General features: G+C 42.9%; 1 protein-coding gene across 1 annotated transcript in view; it reads left to right on the top strand.

Annotated features, from left to right (window-relative positions):
- The window catches only part of LOC126279474 (pickpocket protein 28-like), a 108,254-nt gene that overhangs the window by 2,006 nt on the left and 85,621 nt on the right, over window positions 1-20,627 (top strand). The window contains exons 2-3 of the mRNA XM_049979684.1: window positions 1,481-1,581; window positions 17,949-18,155. Coding sequence (XP_049835641.1) covers window positions 1,481-1,581; window positions 17,949-18,155 — 308 coding nt within the window. The remainder of the gene's footprint in view (window positions 1-1,480; window positions 1,582-17,948; window positions 18,156-20,627) is intronic.

Raw genomic sequence — 20,627 nt, 5'->3', positions numbered from 1 at the left:
AGGCAGCACAGACGCCCATCAGAATCCTCGTCTTTTAAGGGCAGCAGTGGCAGATCGTACAGCTACCACATCACAGATAAGAGAGCTTGTGAGCCCAGACGTGTCAACACGAACTGTCGTGAACCGGTTATTTGCAGTGGGACTGCGAGCACGGGCACCTCTAGCCCGTCGTCCACTGAAGCCACAACACTGACGTGCAAGGCTCGTCAGAGGATCACTTGCAAGATGGAATGGCGCGCAGTGGTCTTCAGCGACGAAAGCAGATTCTGCCTGGACGCAAATGATGGTAGTTTGCGCGTAAGACGAAGACCTAGTGAGGGCTGTCTCGTAGATTGCATTCGTCCACGAAACACTAGAGCCATCAGAAGCGTTTTTGTCTGGTGTACGACAACCTACAACTCTCGTTTATGGTTCAAACGGCTCTAAGCACTATGGGACTTAACATATAAGGTCATCAGTCCCCTAGACATAGAACTACTTAAACCTAACCAACCTAAGGACATCACACACATCCATGCCCGAGGCAGGATTCGAAACTGCGAGCGTAGCAGCAGCTCAGTTCCGGAATGAAGCACCTAGAACCGCTCGACCACAGCGGACGGCTCTCTCGTTTATCTTTGATGTATCTGTAGGGAACGTTGACCAGCGCTCGGAACGTGCAAAATGTTCTTAGACCCGTTCTTTTGCCGTTCTTGCAACAGGATGGTGTTGTGTTGTTCCAACAGGATAATGCTCATCCACACGCTGCCTGTGAAACTCAGTGTGCTCTGCAAGACGTGCAACCATTTTCTTGGCCAGCTTGATCACTGAACTTGTCCCCAATCGAACACGTGTGGGATATGATGGGACAAGGAGTGATTCATGCGGCTCATCAACGAACAACTCTCACAGAAGTAAGTGAACAGGTCGAGTAGGCGTGACATAACGTATCCCAGTACGGTATTCGCCATCTGTACGATCGACTGGCTGCCATAATTATCACCTGCGTCGGTGCCCATGTACTAATATGGATTTTTTGGCATGGGTTGATGCCTGGTACCTCAGAGCCGCTTGTGCTTTTGATTTGTAAATGTAATCATTTCATGTGCTCCACATGCACTGATGCAACAGTAAATCCTGAGTGAAATGCAAACCACTAAAAGGTGTACTATTTTTTTCCATCTGTGTATGAATATACGCAGAGCAGATCTTACAAGTTTCATAAAAGGTGGGACACGTTACTCTGTCGCTTTAACGAAGCTGACGTTTGTAGCGACAGAAATTACATCCACCTGCGGAGTCAATACTGCTGAATCGTGAATGGACGGTTTTCTACCTGACTCCACGGTCAAATTCTGACAAAGAGGAAGAAAACATTGTTGATCGTACACACGTAATGTATAGTGGAGAAGATTTAAGAATTTTATGTCTCTGATTTGCAAAAGAATCGATAAGTATCCCATAATTTTATTATGTGTCTCAATATTAGCCTTTTTTATAGGCGGAGAGTACATGGAGAACCATTACTAAGAGTTACCTGAAAGAATCGAGCATTCATGGATTGAAATATGTTGTGGAGGATGGCGTCCACTGGTTTGAGAGGTAAGAATTGACATGTCTGCGTACTTCTTTGCATAACTTAATATATACTGTTGGAGTTTAAATCTTTTAAAGTGAAATACGTAAAAAAGTACATTAATAGTTCTCGTTGGATTAAGATATTCTAATACTTTTGTAAAGATCCAGTGCACGTAATACTCGTTATAATATGGAGAGTAACTATAACTTTGGACACTGGTGCCATTGCAGAATACTGTGTAGTTATCGAAACCCATTTCAACTCAAAGTACAACCGATTAGGTTTATGCTTGGGATTCATAGTGCAACATAGCTGTTGCATATCGCAAGCTACATCCCATTTTCTAATCTCACCACTGTGATCGTGGTCTCTACCAAACATTCAGCGGGTTTATTAATCACCGTTGGACCCGGTTAGTAGTTGGACGGATGACTACCTGCGAACACCAGGCGCTCTTGGCCCAGGCACCAACTTTCACTATACCTCTTGGTCATACGACACCGTTATTCTTCTTCTTATTATTATTATTGTTAATTATTGAATATTTTCGTACGCATGAAAACTAGCGCATATATAGTAACTCACAATTAAGTCGTTTTCTAAGACGGCCACTGTTCCAAAGTGTAAGAATTTCTTCTCTAGGAAAGGCATTAACACGGCGCATCTGACGTAAAATAAAAAAAACGTCCACCCAGCACAACAGGTCTTTCAGAGAGGGATTTTTTTAACACATGAAATGTGAACTAGTCAGTTTGGTTACATTTCCTTTTGCCGCAAAACATCAAATTCAGAGTGGACGGATCACTGTAAAAATTAGGCATTTATGTTAATCTTGAGAAACAAAGAAAAATCCATTAACGAGCAGAAGAAAAGTGTCGCCTACTGAAGCTGAAGCTAGAGGAGAAAGCTAGGAATAATGCGCAAAGGAGATTATAAGCTTCGTCATGTTTGGAGTACATAAGTAGAAAGGCGGGCTACAATGCGAGCAAAATATGGAAATACTACCGAACAGTCGACCTACTAGTAACGCACACTAAAGTGAAGGAAGAAAGGTAACAAGGAAGGAACACTGGCATTTTAAGCCCCGACAACAACGAAGTCATTAGAGATGGAGCACAAAGTCGGATGTTTCTTTAATGATGGGGAAGGAAAGCGGTCATGACCTTTTTTTATAGCAACCATCCAGATATTTGCTTGAAGCGATTTAGTAACATCACAGAAAACCCAAAGTTGACTGGCCGGAGACGAACTGGAACTGTCGTCTTCCTGAATGCGAGTCCAGTGTGCTAACCTCTGCGCCACCCCTCTCGGTAGGAGAATGTGAATGAGGTACGCTATATGATTACTTCTTCCCGTCAACGCAATGTGAAGTCGGTTCTTTTTATAATTAATTTGACAACTGGTTATTGGCGAACGCTTGTCGATTAGTAGATACGAATTGCCTGGACGGATACTCCATGAAGAATGTCTGTGGTTTGCAATTCTAGGTGTGAATGCGCTCTACGCGCTGTTCAGAAGCAGACAAACTGAGCATTGGCTGAATGCAGCGGGGGAACAGGTGGCCCGAAATTACCTATAAAGCCCAAGAAGAGATCTTAAGTCTACGGTTTTACGTGATCATCGAGTTCCTTGTATCTTCAGCCTCCAGCATCAGCTATCAGAGCCGTGGTTTTAGCAGTTGGTGAGAAGAACTATTACAGAGGAACATTAAAGACACGTATCAGCGTAGATAAAGTTCTAGCAAAATGTTGGCAGAAATAATCATCTGTTGCTTTAAATTTCTCCTACGTTCTGCGGAACGTGGTAAAGACTGGAGAGACTTCAGTTATGGAAGCGTAGCACATATACCACTTACGCAAGCGTAGAGGCTTGTTGTTTCCTAACCAACTTAAGTGAACAGAGAACTTATTCTCTCTGTAGACGCAACCCCGTCATTGATGATCTCCTATGTGTGTAGCCGCTGAGTTTACAAAATCCGAAATTGATTCGTTGTGCTTATGTTGTCGATACTAATTTCACTCTTGTAATCAGTGTGGCTTCTTAGAATTAACAATGAGTGTCTAGTCCTGACTCACTGACTATCTAGGTTGCGACAAATCAGAATTATGACATACGGTTGAAAGTTGCAGGATATTTCTAAGGGCTTTTAAGAGTGTACTAAGAGCTGACAATGTGGGGAACGATCACACCTTATGGTCTTTTTATTCTCTTTGGTCTAGGATACTTTTCAGCTGGGATGGATGGATGAAGCTGCAAAGAAAGAAATACACTAAGACATTAATACTTAGCACTAAAAGTACACCAAAAAAAGCACCACGAAAGAATTTCCGAAAGGGACGGAAATCGGTACATGTGACGTACATGTAAAGACAAACAAATGACGTAATTGCAGATAAATTGGATCGTTTATTCAAGAGCAAGAGCTTCGTATACTGACATACTGAGTAAGTTAATAACGCGTTTCTCCACCTACGGGCCTTATGCTAGCAGTTATTCGCCTTTAAATTGATTGACAGAGTTGTTTGATGTCTTCGCGAGGGATATTGCGCCAGCTTCCGTTATGTCGTCAAAAACCCGAGCTTTTTGGAGGGTCCTGCCCATAACGCACTAAACTTTCTCAATTAGGGAGAGATCTGAAGACCTTGCTGCCCACGGAAGAGTTCCGCAAACATGAAGACAAACAGTAGAAACTCTCGCCGTGTGCGAAGAGGCATTATCTTGCTGAAATATAAGCCCAGGATGGCTTGCCGTGAACAGCAACAAAACTGGGAGCAGAATATAGCTGAATACCGCTGTGTTGAATGGGTGCCGCGGATGACAACCAAAGGAGTCCTTCTTTGAAAACAAATGGCACACCAGACCATCATTGCTGGTTGTCGGGCCGTATGGCTGGAGAGTCAGGCTGGTATCCCAGCTCTCTACAGGACGTCTCCAGACACGTCTCTGGCCTAGAATCACCTTGACTGGAACAGAACTGACTTCAGTGATAAGTCTCGCTTTGAACTGAACCTCGATGGCCAGAGAAGACATGCCTGGAAACGTCCCGTACAGCGGTGGGGTTATCAAACTGAGTGTCACCCCCCATACGGCTCGAGAAGTAGGATTGATGGTCTGAGGTGCCATTTTACTTCCGTCCCATTTGGATAATTCCTTCGTGGTGCGTCTTCTTCTTTTCCGCTTAGAGTGTATTTGGAGAAACGTCTTAGAGATTGAAGTACTTCAGCTAAGCATCCAGGCTGGCATACTATTCATTTCCACAAGTCAGCAAAAGCAATAGATTGGTATACTGATAACAGATGCTATGTCTGGTGAGTGGACAAGCTATGTTTCTTCATAACGTAAGAAAACCTTTAAATAGTTGAGGTAGGAAATGAAATTACATGCAAAATGGCTCAATTACCGTTAAATATCAATCATAAAAATTGCAGTAGGTCGTCTACAGTTGTAGCTCCAAGATTCAGAGGAGACCTCAATTCACTGGTTCGTATGTTTCACAGCTGTGCCATGAAGGATGTTGAAACGTTGCGGTAGGTCGTTTGCAGATGTAGCACCAAGATTCAGAGGAAACCTCAGTTCACTAGTACGTATTTTTCACAGCTGTGGCATAAAGAGTGCTGAAACGTAGATAACCGTTAACAAACTGGATGGAACATAGCTCTGCAATGAGCGGACGAGACACACACGCTTCTGAACTGTTTTAGAGACGTTCTCGAGAACACTATGGAACAGACAGTTTGATGACCAACCAATGATGGCTGAGCGCTAGACTTGTAGACAGAATCGGGTGTAATGCTTTGAAAACGCTGGGACCGTTGTTCTTGATATAGGTACAGCAGGAATGATGATTAAGGTGAAAAGTACTATAAAATCAAACATAATGGATTCCATATTCAGTAAGTCAGTATATTGGATAAGAAAGCCTCAGTATTACTCCATAGACAGAAACAGGTTACGGGATGAACAGGTAGAGAACTGTGACGAAAACTTTGACGAATAATTGATCGAACTCTGGGAAACTGCATAACTACTAGATTACACGAATCTGCTAGAGATTTCGCATGATATACGAGTATAAACAACATAGAAAAGTTGTACGTGTGATACAATAAGTATAAAACAAACAGAGCGGCAGATAGGCAACTATCAATTGAATCTGGCTTGGATAGCCGAAGAACAACACCTTCAGTACCTCCAGTTTCCAGAAGCCTCCTTCCAGCAACGACCGAACACGGCTAATGTGGCTTACTGCACTGTACTGAGAGTGCCACCACGTCGCTGTGCAGCGCAGCATTTCCTTCACAGTCTCGCACCAAAGGAGACAACGTGGCGCGACACGGCTATCATACGCAGCTGCCACATCAAACACTGCCGCAGCCGTCAATAAATGTTACTTAACTGGGTATCGTGCTGCACAAATTTGAGACTGCTCTACGAGTGGGTTCATAAAACTAGGATTCAAGCAAACTTTTATTTGATAATCTAATTCAAAAACGCCTATACCGTGGGTGCTGGGTATCGCATGAAGAAGTCAGTCAACAGCTTTTAACAGACTTCAACGGCACATTATAAAAGCCTAATTAAATATATATTTAAAAAAGCACGTTACCTAACAAAGTAAGGTGAATCAGTGTGGAAAAAGATAGCGCACGAAAGTAAAAAAAACTATCTGGTGCCGATAACACTCCTCGTGGGAAAAAATATATTGAGTATAGAGATTCTGTCTGTGTTGTGTCAATTCTACACACTATTACAACTACTACAATCTCAGGAAAGCAGAATGGCACAGTGAAACGTTTGAGCGGCGTAACACATAATCAGATTACTGGCGAATCTGAGACTGGCTAAAATCAGCGTGCTAAGGACTGACAGTTGAAAACCATTGGTATGGCCATCACACACCAACAGTAGGTTCCAGCAACGTGGTACAAGTCAACAACCGTACGAGCAAGATCGATACTGCAATATCTGCAGACTACAGCGATTAAATCCTGCAGTGGTATGTGCTCCTGTTGTGTAATACGTGTAACCCCCGTGATATCTAATGGATCACTTAGGGCCGGACTGACTGACGAGCGCTTTCAATATAAAGATAGCGTGATGTAGAAAGGTCATATCGTTCCGTGAACTTATTTTTGTTTATACTTGTTGTAACTGGGATTCACAATCATATAAAACTTTTTGAAGGAAATCACCTTTACGCCAGTGACTGTTCCAGGTTTCTTATTATGCTGTTGCAATTTTGGCCTTAGGCCATTATCAAGGGCTGATAGTATAGTATTTAACAGGATTGACAACGACATACAAGTGTGTCAGTTTACATTACGTTGACATGGATTAAAGCCATACTATCAGCACTAGATAATGGCCTAAGGCAGAATTCGCAGTAGTGTTAATTTTGTTTATCCGCAGGATTCTATAGGAGAAAGCGGTGTCTTCTAATACGCCCACGACTGACCGTTGTTGGTCGACGGAGGATGCTTTTCCAGTAAATGCTGACGTTGCTCTGGAGGACGTGATCCATAAAATGGGAAAATATTATGCAACGTGAAATGTGCGAAAGCATCACACCCCGTGCTGACTTTCTGCACTTCACAAAAAAAAATGGCTCTGAGCACTATGGGACTCAACTGCTGTGGTCATTAGTCCCCTAGAACTTAGAACTACTTAAACCTAACTAACCTAAGGACATCACACACATCCATGCCCGAGGCAGGATTCGAACCTGCGACCGTAGCAGTCGCACGGTTCTGGACTGCGCGCCCAGAACCGCGAGACCACCGCGGCCGGCTGCACTTCACAGGCGGAGGAACAAAATATATGTCTCGTGCACATTTTTTGGAATAGTTATCATCTTTATTACTGTATCACAGTTCACAATGACGCTAGAACACATTTTAGAGTAATTATTGTTACCTCGCATAATGGCATCCCGCTGATGTCGAAAAAATAAGAGGCGATAAAAAGTTTTCGATCGAAGGCCGTACCGTCCAGAATCGGTACCTAGTCAGGCAAAATCGTCGTAAACATTGATACAATCATTCCACCGACGCATCGGGCTGAAGATATCCGTTTGATAAGACACCGTGCCCTGCTGCGTGAAGAGGTCCGTGACTACCTGCTGCACATCCTCGTCTGATAGTAGTCGTTAATCCTTCCAGGACTTTTGTAAGGGATAGAAGTCGCTATAACTGCTTGGAGAGAGATGAAGACCGTGGGGCTGTGCGCGAGTGTCTCCCACTTGCGTTGGCGTAACTTCTGCGTCGATATTTGCCGTATGGGGACGAGCATTATCATGAAGCCGCAGCATCCTTGTCACACACCACTCCACGACGGGGATTTTCGACAGGCTTGCTGCCCCATACACATTTTTCCTTTTTCTTTTTGTATGTAAACCGTTGTAACACGAGCATAATGCACTTTTCCACGAAGTTGGTGTAGATGTCAATCATTGGCGATCGATTGTGGCTAAATCGCTGAACCGATTTTAGCTTAAAGTGGGTCATTCTACACGAAACTTTATGCTCTTTCATGTTGGTACCGGAAAAAAGTTCTGTATGATTCATCGCATTCAAGTTACAAGCGAAAAACTGAAAAAGTCAAAACATTTCGTTGATTTCAAGTGTAAGATCCAAAGTAAATTCCTCGTCCTACATGTAAGTAAGTACAAATAAAAAATATAGATGCTCCATTTGCATGTAAAGTTTATCATAAGAAGAAAGAGTCGCAAACTCATGTAACTGTTAATTGGTGCCCAACAACGATTAAAATTATTTCCAGCTTGTGCACTTTTTTTCAGCAAAACTCTAATTTGAACTTTCATTAAAGGTGAATAATTATGTCTTGTGTTTTACTATAGTGAAGTGTAAAAAGTAAGGTTCAAGTTAACGTTGAAAATAAAATAGTTTTTATCACAATATCCAAGGATTCTATTACACATTTTCTTTAGCTTGCCTATTGATAGAACCTTCCCCTACATTCGTCACACAGAAACTGTATATTACAACAATCTTTTTTCCCCGAGTATACATCTTCTCATTGTTTGGTGGCTAGTTGGTTAATAATTAAAAACTAAAAGATTGTTTTAAATTCCAGTTATTGCTAGAAATTTTTTCTGTTACATGATGTAACCTCCAGCTCTGACAGTTCTTTATGTGTGTAAAGCTCTATACAACAGGTTGGATGAACTAGTTTACAGCATAGATGAAAATGAAGGCATATCACAACTAGTAAAATCATTTCTAATCATTTTTCAGTTTCAACATTTTGTTGATACTTTTTTGACATTCCATGGAGCTTTCATTAACAAATCTGTCACAGTTGCAATTCCTACGTCTGGTGACTAGTTTCGAACCAACTGGTTCAGACTGAAGCCTGACCCACCGAGGCTGTACTGAAAGAACACGACCTTAATGAAGAACATCAAAATAGCAATATATGCTTTAAAAGCAATCATAAATGACTATCACACTCAGTATGCCTACTTACCTAGTTAGAATCAAACTGCAGTGAAGCACTGTAGATCTCAAAACAAGTTTCAGAAGACTTCTTCAACAATGAAGGACTAAGGGTAACCACTTTGCCTTATGGTTGCGGTGATGAGTTTTCAGCTGGCACATTAACAACTCTGAAAATATCACTAACAAGGGAATGGTCAGCCTTGTCATGTCGAAACCTGTGTTGCTTTTTTTACCACAGTGAGTTAACGTTGCAAGAAGCCTGCATGCAAAATTTTAGCTGCTGAAATGACCTGGAAGTCTGTAAACAATTTTATGAAGTAAGACATTATTGTCGTATGGTTTCCGCGCTTATAACTGCCTCTTGTACAACCCTGACCTCTCTCGCTACGTTATACCAACGCCATCTAGGGACAAGGTGGCGTTAGCTACGCGCCGCTCTCTAGCCGCAGCAGTGAGAGAGCTGATTCCCCCAGTGAAAGGGATCGTATGATAGTTAAACATTCATTGAGAAATATGGCTGATATGTTATCTACAACATCCTTTCCAAATAGCTATGAAATAGACACAAATAAATATACTGTTTAGAATACGTTCAAATTTTATTTCTTGTAATTACCGCAAAAATATTGATACAATGTTCAAAACATAGGTTTTTTGTGCACCAAGAACATGCAAGAAAGGTCGACATATGACAGCCCTGCGAATCACAGACGTTGTTAGATGTCCGTAGACAAAACTGATAGGAATGAATAGGCCTAGTATCAGTATATTTCGAGGAGTGCCACGTGTATTTAACCAAATTCTGAAACCGTGGGGAGGAAAATTGATAATGTACTACCGGTTGCAGTTTGAGAATATTGTCACGGTGGTAGACAGGAAATTGCAGTGATCTGCACACAATAATTTTCTCTGTTAGTTTTCTATAAAATGCCTTCAACTGACGGAAAAATTCTCTATCTAAAGGTTGAATTGCGTTCGTCCTGTCTGGTGGAATCTGTAGTATCTCTGCTTCTTTGTCAGGGTGGGCTCGAAAAACAGCTTTTAATAAATCAGACCTTTTATGACCTGACCACGAATCTAGAAGGAGAAGAGGTCTGTTGCCGCAGAACGGAAGAAAAGCATGACGCATGAAAAGTGTAACGTTTTCATTTCCCATTTTTCCAGACTTCGATGCGTCTACCACAAGATTGTTTGCGTAGAACGTTGTTCTTTTGACACGTGGTCCAAACCGTCCACTTGGTTCTTGAAGACACACATATAGTTTAGGCAGCAATGAACCATCCAGACTAATTATGGGCATTACAGTGTATGAATAGGTGAGTGCAGTCGTGGCCTGCGCAATATGTTTTTCCCCTTTGAATGACAGTGTTCTTTTCGCACGCATTTCTTTTTGAAAACCTGACTGATCTGCATTGTACGATTCACTAAAACTAGCGATATTTTTTTTGCACTCTTAAGAATAGCTTCTATCATTTCGATTTGTGTCACTTCATTTTCCGGCCTGTTTCTCGATACAAATTTTGTTATTTTCCTTGAAACAATTTTATGTGATCTTTTGAAGCGACTACTCCAACTTTGAGAATCTGTAAATTCTTTAGCGCCTATCGCGTTGGCAATCTCTAACGCCAAATCACACAAAGTTGTATCACTGACACTAAATGACTGTTGTCTGGCATCGGTAAATAGCTCAAAAAGTCGCGCTTTTATATCCGTCGCAGTTTCCAGTCGACTCTTAGGTCGTCCAGCGACTTCCTTTTTCCGTCTATACAATTCACGTTCAGAGCGGACAAAGTGATACTTATTTTGAACAGTACTGACACGTAGGCATTTCTTACCACTTTCGTTCAACCAATAAGTCACCGCTTTTTCCTTGTCTGATAAGGTAATTGTAGTTGCTGGTGATACTTTCGGAGATAACTGATGATGGTACGTGGCACTATCACTCCAAGAGTCTTCATGAGTGCAACTTTCGTCGGTGTCTTCGCCGTCTGTAGATTCACAGCCTGCAATATCGAGTGTTTCAGTTGTTTCTAGCCACATGTCTGCGCCATTTACATGCTCGTCTACAAGTTTAACAACCATGTCGCACAACACATAGTCTTCACGCGTGTTTTCTGTTGATTGCTTCACTTGGCGTCTGTGGTATATCTCCATGGAAAGGAGCAAAACATTTACAGGGTTCGCCATCACATGTGAGGGGAGATTGAATGTTCACCATAAAGTGGCTTGCGGAGTATAGATGAACTTGTACAGAACATCTTTCACATCTCTAACTAGTTTCAGGACGGTATGTTTCGAAATACGTACCAGAAATTAAAAGGAAGTGCATGCCACAGAAACGAATATTCGTTTCCTCTTCCCACCAAAACCGTGCAGCGATCCTCCTCTTTAGTGAACACCGCGATAAGACGCTCCACTTCCCGACCATGCCATTTCCAAGGGTGGCCAGCCGTCACTGCAAGCGCAAAGCAGGAAACAGAGCAATGTTTGTGATTTTTTTTAGGTGACTTCCAGTTCATGTCAGCAGCTACAATTTTGCATACGCACCTTTTGCACAGTTAAATAACAGTGCTAAGAAAAGCAAAACATGTTTCGGCTTGACAAGTCTGACCATTCCCTTGTAAGTTTTTTGACACTGCCCTTTCGGAAGCTACCTAACAAAAAACAAGGCCTGGATGTCAAAGGTACAGAATGGAGTCATTCTGCGCACCATAATGAGAGGTCTAATGTAGCCTACGCATTGAGCTTTTGTACCTCTTTGGATACAGACGATGTTATTGTATCCATTATACACACATCAAATGGTTAAAATGGCTCTAAGTACTATGGGACTTAACATCTGAGGTCATCAGTCCCCTAGACTTAGAACTGCTTAAACCTAACTAACCTAAGGACAGCACGTACATTCACGCCCGAGGCAGGATTCGAACCTGCAACCGTAGGAGCAGGGCTGTTCCGGACTGAAGCGCCTAGAACCACTCGGCCACAGCGGCCGGCTATACACACATCAAAAAATGTTTTGCATCATCTCGGTTCTGAGAATTCCAGATCCTGCACAGAAAATTGGATTAGAGATCAACGTAAACATCATTTCCGGAATTTTTATTGCTCATGAAAACCACACATTGCATGTTGTACCACCATTGCATGTTGTACCACCATACAGCGAGACCTTCAGAGATGGTGGTCCAGACTGATGTACACACCGCTATCACTAATACCCAGTAGCACATCTTTTGCATTGATGCGTGCCTGTATTCGTCGTGGCATATTATCCACAAGTTCATCAAGGCATTGTTGGTCCAGATTGTCCCACTCCTGAACGGCGATTCGGCGTGGATTCCTCAGAGTGATTGGTGGGCCACGTCGTCCATAAACATCCTTTTTCAGTCCATCCCATGCATGTGTAGAGGACATGTTGGCCATTCTGGTCGAAAGATGGCGTTATTCTGAAGGAATCCATTCACAAGATGTGCACGATGGGGGCGCGAATTGTCGTCCATGAAGACGAATGCCTTGCCAATATTCTGCCGATATGGTTGCACTATCGGTAGGAGGATGACACCCACGTATTGTACAGCCGTTACGGCGCCTTCCATGACCACCGGCGGCGTACGGCGACCGTACATAATGCCACCCCTATAAGGCGTTCAACCTGGCCGGGTTGCCTCCAAACACGTCTCCGACGATTGTCTGGTTGAAGGCATATGCTACAATCATTTGTGAAGAGAACATGATGCCAATCCTGAGCGGTCAATTCGGCATGGTTTTTGGCCCACCCGTACCGCGCTGCATGGTGCCGTGGTAGCAAAGATGGACCACGCCATGGACGTTGGGAGTTGCGCATCATGCAGCCTATTGCGCACAGTTTGAGTCGTAACGCGACGTCCTGTGGCTGCACGAAAAGCATTATTCAACATGGTGGCGTTCCTGTCAAGGTTCCTCCGTAAGTAGCCGTCATCCACTGTAGTAGTAGCCCTTGAGCGGCCTGAGCGAGGCATGTCATCGACAGTTCCTGTCTCTCTATGTCTGCTCCATGTCCGAAAAACATCGCTTTGGTTCACTCCAAGACGCCTGGACACTTCCCGTGTTGAGAGCCCTTCCTGGCACACAGTAACAATGCGGACGCGATCGAACCGCGGTATTGACCGCCTAGGTATGATTGTACTACAGACAACTCGAACCGTGTACCTCCTTCCTGGTAGAATAACTGGAACTGATCGGCAGTCGAACCCCCTCCGTCTAATAGGCGCTGCTCATGCATAGTTGTTTACATCTTTGGGCGGAATTAGTGACAACTCTGAACAGTCAAAGGGACTATGTCTGTGATAAAATATCCACAGTCCTCAGGAGTTCTGGAAACTGGGGTGATACAAACCTTTATTGGTGTGTGTATTTTCCTTTGGGTTTATTTGTGTCATGGACGAAATAAAGTGGTGTTAACATCTGTAGTTCATGTGTTAACGTTTAAATAAAGATAACAGTAATAGAAAACAGGCCCATGTTGTCTCGACCAACTGGATCTCTTGGCACTCCAGTCTGGTGCAAAAGGGGTGTAACGTCCCCTTAGAAACATTATGAATTACTGTGCTGGTAAACTTCTACATTATTTGATACAAAGACAGCTGAGTAAAACTCAACGTACTGAAGCACTTTTCTCGTTACTTATTCTGATCATCACTAAACTGACACACAATACTTTTTAACGCAACGCTGTCTGACTTTCAATAATCCCTACAAAGTAATGGCCCTGACTAACAAATACCTATACATTTCATGAATCTTCGTTAGTACTGCAATACAGAGAGCGCCAATACTGCCAGTTAAATAAAAGATTCTAACTTCTGAAGGCACTAAATACTGATTGGCATAGTTAGCAAGTGAGAACGAACAACGTATTTACCTTAATAATGTTCAAAAGTCATTGTAAAGATGGAGGTCATGATATATCAGTTCATGACCTCCATCTTTACAAATTACCTTTTTCTGATGAACACACGTCCAAATCGTCCTCTCAAAACTCTGGCATCTCTCTCTCTCCACATTCACTACTGTTGGCCACTCACCTCCAACTGCCCAACACTAAACAAGCGAATATTCCAACAATGAGTCCAACCAGCCACAGTCTGCATACAGCACAGTCAGTGATTTTCATACAGATCGCTACGTGGCGTTACCAACATAAAAAACAGCCTTCTTACAGGGGTAGTATAGGCTGGAGACGGAGAGGGGAGCAGGAGGGTAGAGAACGATGCGGAGACTGACAGCTGAGGGGGACAAGCAGTAGGGGGCTGGAACAGGACCAGTGAGCCAGCCTCAGCGTGGACATATGGGAGTAGTGTGTGGCATACAGTGAATCATAGAGGGAACGAGGGGTGCGACAGAGGAAGACTGCAGGGAGAAAAGCGTTTAACATCAAGTGTGGAGGTGGCTATGGGACGAATGCCGCTCACATTCGGTGCTAGCAGGGCTGCAGTATTGGGAGGCGTGATGTGAAGCAATCCCTATCTGTGTAGTTGGAAGAAGCTGATATTTGGGAGTAGTATCCAGATTTTATGGCATGGGAATCAGCTATCGATCTCGAGCATGTTGTGCCCATCAGTACTGTATAATAAACTTTGCGCTCTGTCGCAGTTCTCCGGTGGCCATTCATTCAAGTCGAAATTTGACTGGTGATCATGCTCACATAAAAGGATATGCAGCAGATTTGGTATGTGACATGACTTCTTTAATACGTGATCTTGCTCATGGTAGGTTTCACTTCTGACAGCACTAGAATGGTATATTGGGTGGTGGGCAGATTATCACATAAGAAGACGTGGCAAGGATGTTGGTACTTTGAGGGTAGACTAAAAGTTAATTGAAGCCCTGGAACAGGGTAAGGTTAAATTGTTCCAGTTTGGGTTATATTAGGCAATGAGAAGGGGAAGACGTAGCACTACCATGGTGCTGAGTCATAGGAGTTGTTGGAGAATTAAGGGCATGTGTTTATATGGTACAGGAGATTACAGAGATCCTTTGGGAACTCAAATGCGAATCCGTGAATGGATGGCGACATTCTTTTCGAGGAAAATTTAGAGAATCAGCGTTTGAAGCTGATTACAGGACGATTTAACTGTCACCAACGTACATTTCGCGTAAGGACAAATCCGCAGCTCGTGGTGTAGTGGCTGGATTACAGGGTCCTGGATTCGATTCCAGGCTGGATTGGGGATTTTCTCTGCCCGGGGTCTGGGTGTTTGTGTTGTCCTCATCATTTCACCATAATCGTCATTCATGACAGTGGCTACATTGGATTGTCAAAAAAATTAGAGAGTGAAAAAATTGGGACTTAGTACGGGCGCTGATGGCCGCGCAGTTGAGCGGCCTACAAGCCAAACAGGATCATCGTCATCATCATCGCGTAAGTACAACGAAAATAAGGTAAGAGAAATTAGGATTCATACGGAGACATATAGATAGCCGTTTTTCCTTTGCTCTATTTGCGAGTGGAACTAGAAACGAAATGTAATTGCATTTTTTCTGGAGACGTACTGAGTCTCAACATTATCTCCAGTAGGGGTAGAAGCTGAAGTAATGAATTAACATTTGTGCAAAGACCAGGACTTGAACATGGATCTCCTGATTACTTGGGAATTTGCTATCCACCAAACAACCGTTGCATTGTGGCTAACACTGTTACATACAATACTCTATCACAGTGCCCTCTCTAACACCTCAGACCATCTTGATCTCCACTTCTTTAATCATCAGTATTGTCGATAAAATTGAGACTCAGCACGTGTCCAGGAAAATGTAATTACACCTGATCAATCGATGTACGGGCAAGGTTTCGTCGTTATGTTCCAATTTGGCGTGCTATACGAATATCGGCAAGCCTAGGCAGCTCTGAGGATTTAAGAAGGGGAAACCGAGATGGTCTGAGGTGTGTTAAGGAAAGCACTGGACTAACGTATTCAATGCAGCTTTGTTACCCAGCACACCAGAGTGATATAGTGAACAACATATATGATTTGTAAGTAGGAGACCACAGTTCACGTTCCGGCCTTTGTACAAATTTTAATTCATTACTTCAGCTTCAGTCACTATTGGTGAAACGTCCCCTTACAAAAATTAAACATGACTGTGCTTAAACCGACACACAATATTTTTTAGCGCAACGCAATCTGACTTTCAATAATCCCTACAAGAGAATGGCCCTGACTAAATTAACCTATACGTTTCACAAATCACTTACCTCACAAAAATCTTCGTTACTCGAACTACTGCAATACAGCGAGTGCCACTACTGCCAGCTAAATAAAGGATTCAAACTACTGAAGGCACTAACTACTGATAGGCATAGTTAGCAGAAGAAAGACTTTGATAGAGAACCAACAATGTATTTACCTTAATAGTGTTCAAAAGTCATTATATATATATATATATATATATATATATATATATATATATATATATATATAATCGAATATTACAAATTTACTCTTTCTAATGGACACACGGCTAGATCGTCCGCTCTCAAAATTCCACCATCTCTCTCCCCACATGCACCACTGCTCGCGGCTCACCTTCAACTGTGCTACGCTACGCGGTGTTAAAAGCCAACTGCGCAACACTACAATATCAAATTCCAACAATGCCACCCAGCTACAGACTGCACACAGCGCAGTCAGTGATTTTCATACAGAGCGCTACGTGGCGGTGGCGTTACCAATATAAGAACCTAAACAGCCTACTTACATGGCCCCCATGCCCGCCACAAAAATTTTTACAAATTGTTTTGGGCACTGGCCAATACACATTTGTTAAATTTTTTGCACAGTTACAATAGCAAAGAAATCAAATGCACACACTTATTGATACACTACTGGTCAAAAGCTAAAATTTTCTCACAGTCCATAAAGGCAGTCCTGATCATTCATCACAGCAAAATTGCAGTGTTTTTCTCAGAGTCTGAGCAGTAAAAGAAAATGCACACGGAAGTAGTGGATTTCCATGCAGTCTTGAAGAAGTAGTGTTGTCTTCCAAGGGAAAGACAGTGTTGACTCTTGACATGCAGACAGGTAATGGGCCACAACTGAGCAAACCCACAGCAGAGTCAGTCGAAGTTTTGAAGAATATTGGTAGGTAGGTCATCACAGAGCAGACCACTGTAGTCTTGTTACAGATTACGGTATTGGTGGGCCATCAGAGGTGCAGACCCACTGCAGTACTTGTAGATATAATGGTATTGGTGGGCCTTCAAGGATGCAGACCCACTGTAGTCCTTGTAGAAATAATGGTATTGGTGGGCCATCAAAGATGCAGACCCACTGTAGTCCTTGTAGAAATAATGGTAATGATGGGCCATCAAAGAAGCAAACCCACTGTAGTCCTAGTAAAGACGACCAGCAGCCATCTGTTGTGACTGTGCAGGTGCACAATCGCCATCGAAGAGTCTTGCGGACAATATAGCAAGTCCATAAAGCACCACTTGTGCACCTACAAAGTTTTTGGAATTGTTCTTAGAACCAGCAATGCTGTTAACCAGTCCCTTGTTGAATTATCCCCACTCGTACAAGCACTAACAGTCCCAACTTCTCACATATTGTGCATATACTATGACCAACAGAAACGTGTGCACTGAAATGAATGCTTACAAGTTACTTAATTTGCTGAACTGGTGTCCATTACAATTTTATAGCATGAGAATACAATTACAAAGATACAGAAAACACCATTAAAACATAATAATACAGATAACATTTGTAGTAATACAGGCTTTACAAAAGAATAGAAAAAACATATACATCAGTGTTACAGGAATTATCTTCGCTGCACACTGCATGGTGGCTTGCCAAGTATGTGTGTGGCTGTAGATGTAGCCGCTGTCGATGCAGCACTCGCTGCCTCACCTAGGGCTGCCCCTGACGCGCCTCCTGATGTGAGTCCAGGCTGCTGTGGGCCGGCGGGGTGTTGGCGAGCCTGACGGGCGCGGCGCTCTTCATGCGCGACCTGTGGCGCACTGCGAGCGAGACGCCCACGGCCACGTCGGTGGCCACCACGCACCACCCGCTGTCCTCCGTGCCCTTCCCCGCCGTCACCGTCTGCTCCATCAACAGGGTCCAGGCCGCCGCCGCCGCCCGCTTCTACTCCTCCTCGTGAGTACACTGTACCTACCAACTCGTCTGAAATGTCTCGTGTTTCTGTTATGTAACTGTCCCTCCCCTTGTCTCCACGACAAATTCCGCTCCAGCTGCGGGAGATTAGCCGAGCGCTCTTAGGCGCTACAGTCATGGACTGTGCGGCTGATCCCGGCGGAGGTTCGAATCCTCCCTCGGGCATGGGTGTGTGTGTTTGTCCTTAGGGTAATTTAGATTAAGTAGTGTGTAAGCTTAGGGACTGATGATCTCCGCAATTAAGCCCCATAAGATTTCACACACATTTGAACATTTTTCACAAATTCCGCTCCAGTGGATATCTTCTTTGCAGTGGTCAATCCAAAGATTGGTTTGCAACAGCTACAATGGCAGCTTGTCTCCATTCTGTGCGTCTTTCAGCTTTTCTCTTCATTTCTTTATAGGTGTCACATCCCACACCTTTCACGATTTGACCCATGTACCTCCGTCGTGGTCTTCCTCTTGGACTTTTTCCCTCGACATATCCCTCTATGATTGTGTTCAGGAGTCCTTTATTTCTTAGTAGATGACCTGTAAATTGCACTCTTCTTTTAACAATGAAACTCCAGAAGCTTCTCTTCTCACCTGCTCTTTCCAGAACCACTTCGTTAGTGACCTTGTCGATACATTTTATTTTGAGCATGCGTCTATAGCACCACATTTCAAAAGAATTTAGCTTCTGGTCTTCCTCAGTCCCAACAGTCCATGTTTCACACCCATAGCATACCACACTCCACACATATGATTTCAAAAATCTTTTTACTGATTTCAATGCTGATGCTCTTACATGTTAATATGTTTTTCTTCTTTTTAAAAGCAGCCTTTGCTTGAGCTATTCTACTTCTCACTTCTGCCTTGCTCCTTCCATCCCTGGTAATATTACTGCCCAGATAAGTAAATTTATCAACTTCTTCCAGCAGTTCATTGCCTACATGAACTTGGACTTTCACTTGATCTTCTTTGTCGCATGCCATTACTTTTGTTTTTGCTTTATTAATTCTCATATTATATTCTTCACCCATAACTTTATCCATTCTATTCAGTAAGACTACGAGATCTTCTTCGTTTTCAGCCATGACAGCCATATCATCGGCATATCGTATCATATCTATTCGTTGGCCATGAATTACTACACCTGTCTGTGAATTTTACCTTACTTTTTTCAGCGCCCCTTCAATGTATAGGTTAAAGATAACAGGGGATAGTGCACAACCTTGTCGGACACCTTTCCGTATCTGCACCTCTTCTTGTTTTGTCCGTCCAGGGATAACTACTGTCTCGTTTTTGTACACGTTCCATATCATTTTTCTATCTTTATGATCTAGTCCTACTTTTTTGAGTAACTCAAACATCTTATCCCATTTAACTTTATCAAAGGCTTTCTCTACATCTACGAAAGCTATGTATGTTTTCAGGTTCTTATCTAGTCGTTTCTCTATTATTAGTTTCAGAGCAAGTAGGTATACTCGCAGTCTAATGCGTGAAAGGATTCAAACAATATTCCGAATCTGTCCTACAGTGCTGCAGGTGGCGCGTAGGAATGCGGGTGTGGGGCCACACGTAGCGGCAAGGAGCGGAGTACCACGACCCGCTCCAACCAATAGAGTCTGTAGCGACCGCTTCTAGGGGCACATTTACCGCTGATTTTCATAACAGTTCTGTTGGGATGCGCTTTCATGGTGATTCAGTTGAATAGCATACTTCTCCTAAGTACTATCTATTGTTGGATGTTCTCTGTTAGGTCATGATTTACATGTTCACCTTCATTGCAAATTTACGAAAACATCTTATCAGGTTACTGCTTTCAGGATACTATAGTACAGTTCTCGCTCGGAAGTTTTTGTTATTATAGTTTCACTTAATTTCCGCAGAATGTTCACAGGCTAAGTACCAATTTTTTATGTGAATTTGTTACATATTTTTATACTGCCTCATTTTAGCGTTTTCAAGGCGGTTTCTCTTTACAGGCTTTGTCCGGTAACGAGTGAGGATGGCGCCTATTTGTTATAACTATAGTACATTCATTTTACTTCGTTTTATCTTTTAACTACATTTATCAGTGTTAATTAGTATTACTTACGGCGATACTCCTCGCTGTTTAGGACACGCTGACCCTGCTTCACATGACATACTTCATTTCTTTTGTCCACGTCTTTTTCGATTGAGGACTTGGTAGACTACAGTATTAGTTTTTTAGCCTTTTTCCCGTTTCAGTTGCGTGATATAATCTTTCTACACTACTGGCCATTACAATTGCTACACCACGAAGATGACGTGCTACAGACGCGAAATATAACCGACAGGAAGAAGATGCTGTGATATTCAAATGATTAGCTTTTCAGAGCATTCACACAAGGTTAGCGCGGGTGGCGACACCTACAACGTGTTGCCATAAGGAAAGTTTCCAACCGATTTCTCATATACAAACAGCAGTTGACCGGCGTTCCCTGATGA

Source organism: Schistocerca gregaria, chromosome 1 (assembly GCF_023897955.1).
Source record: "Schistocerca gregaria isolate iqSchGreg1 chromosome 1, iqSchGreg1.2, whole genome shotgun sequence".
NCBI classification, from domain to species: Eukaryota; Metazoa; Arthropoda; class Insecta; order Orthoptera; family Acrididae; genus Schistocerca; species Schistocerca gregaria.
This window is presented reverse-complemented; position numbering and strand designations above follow the sequence as displayed.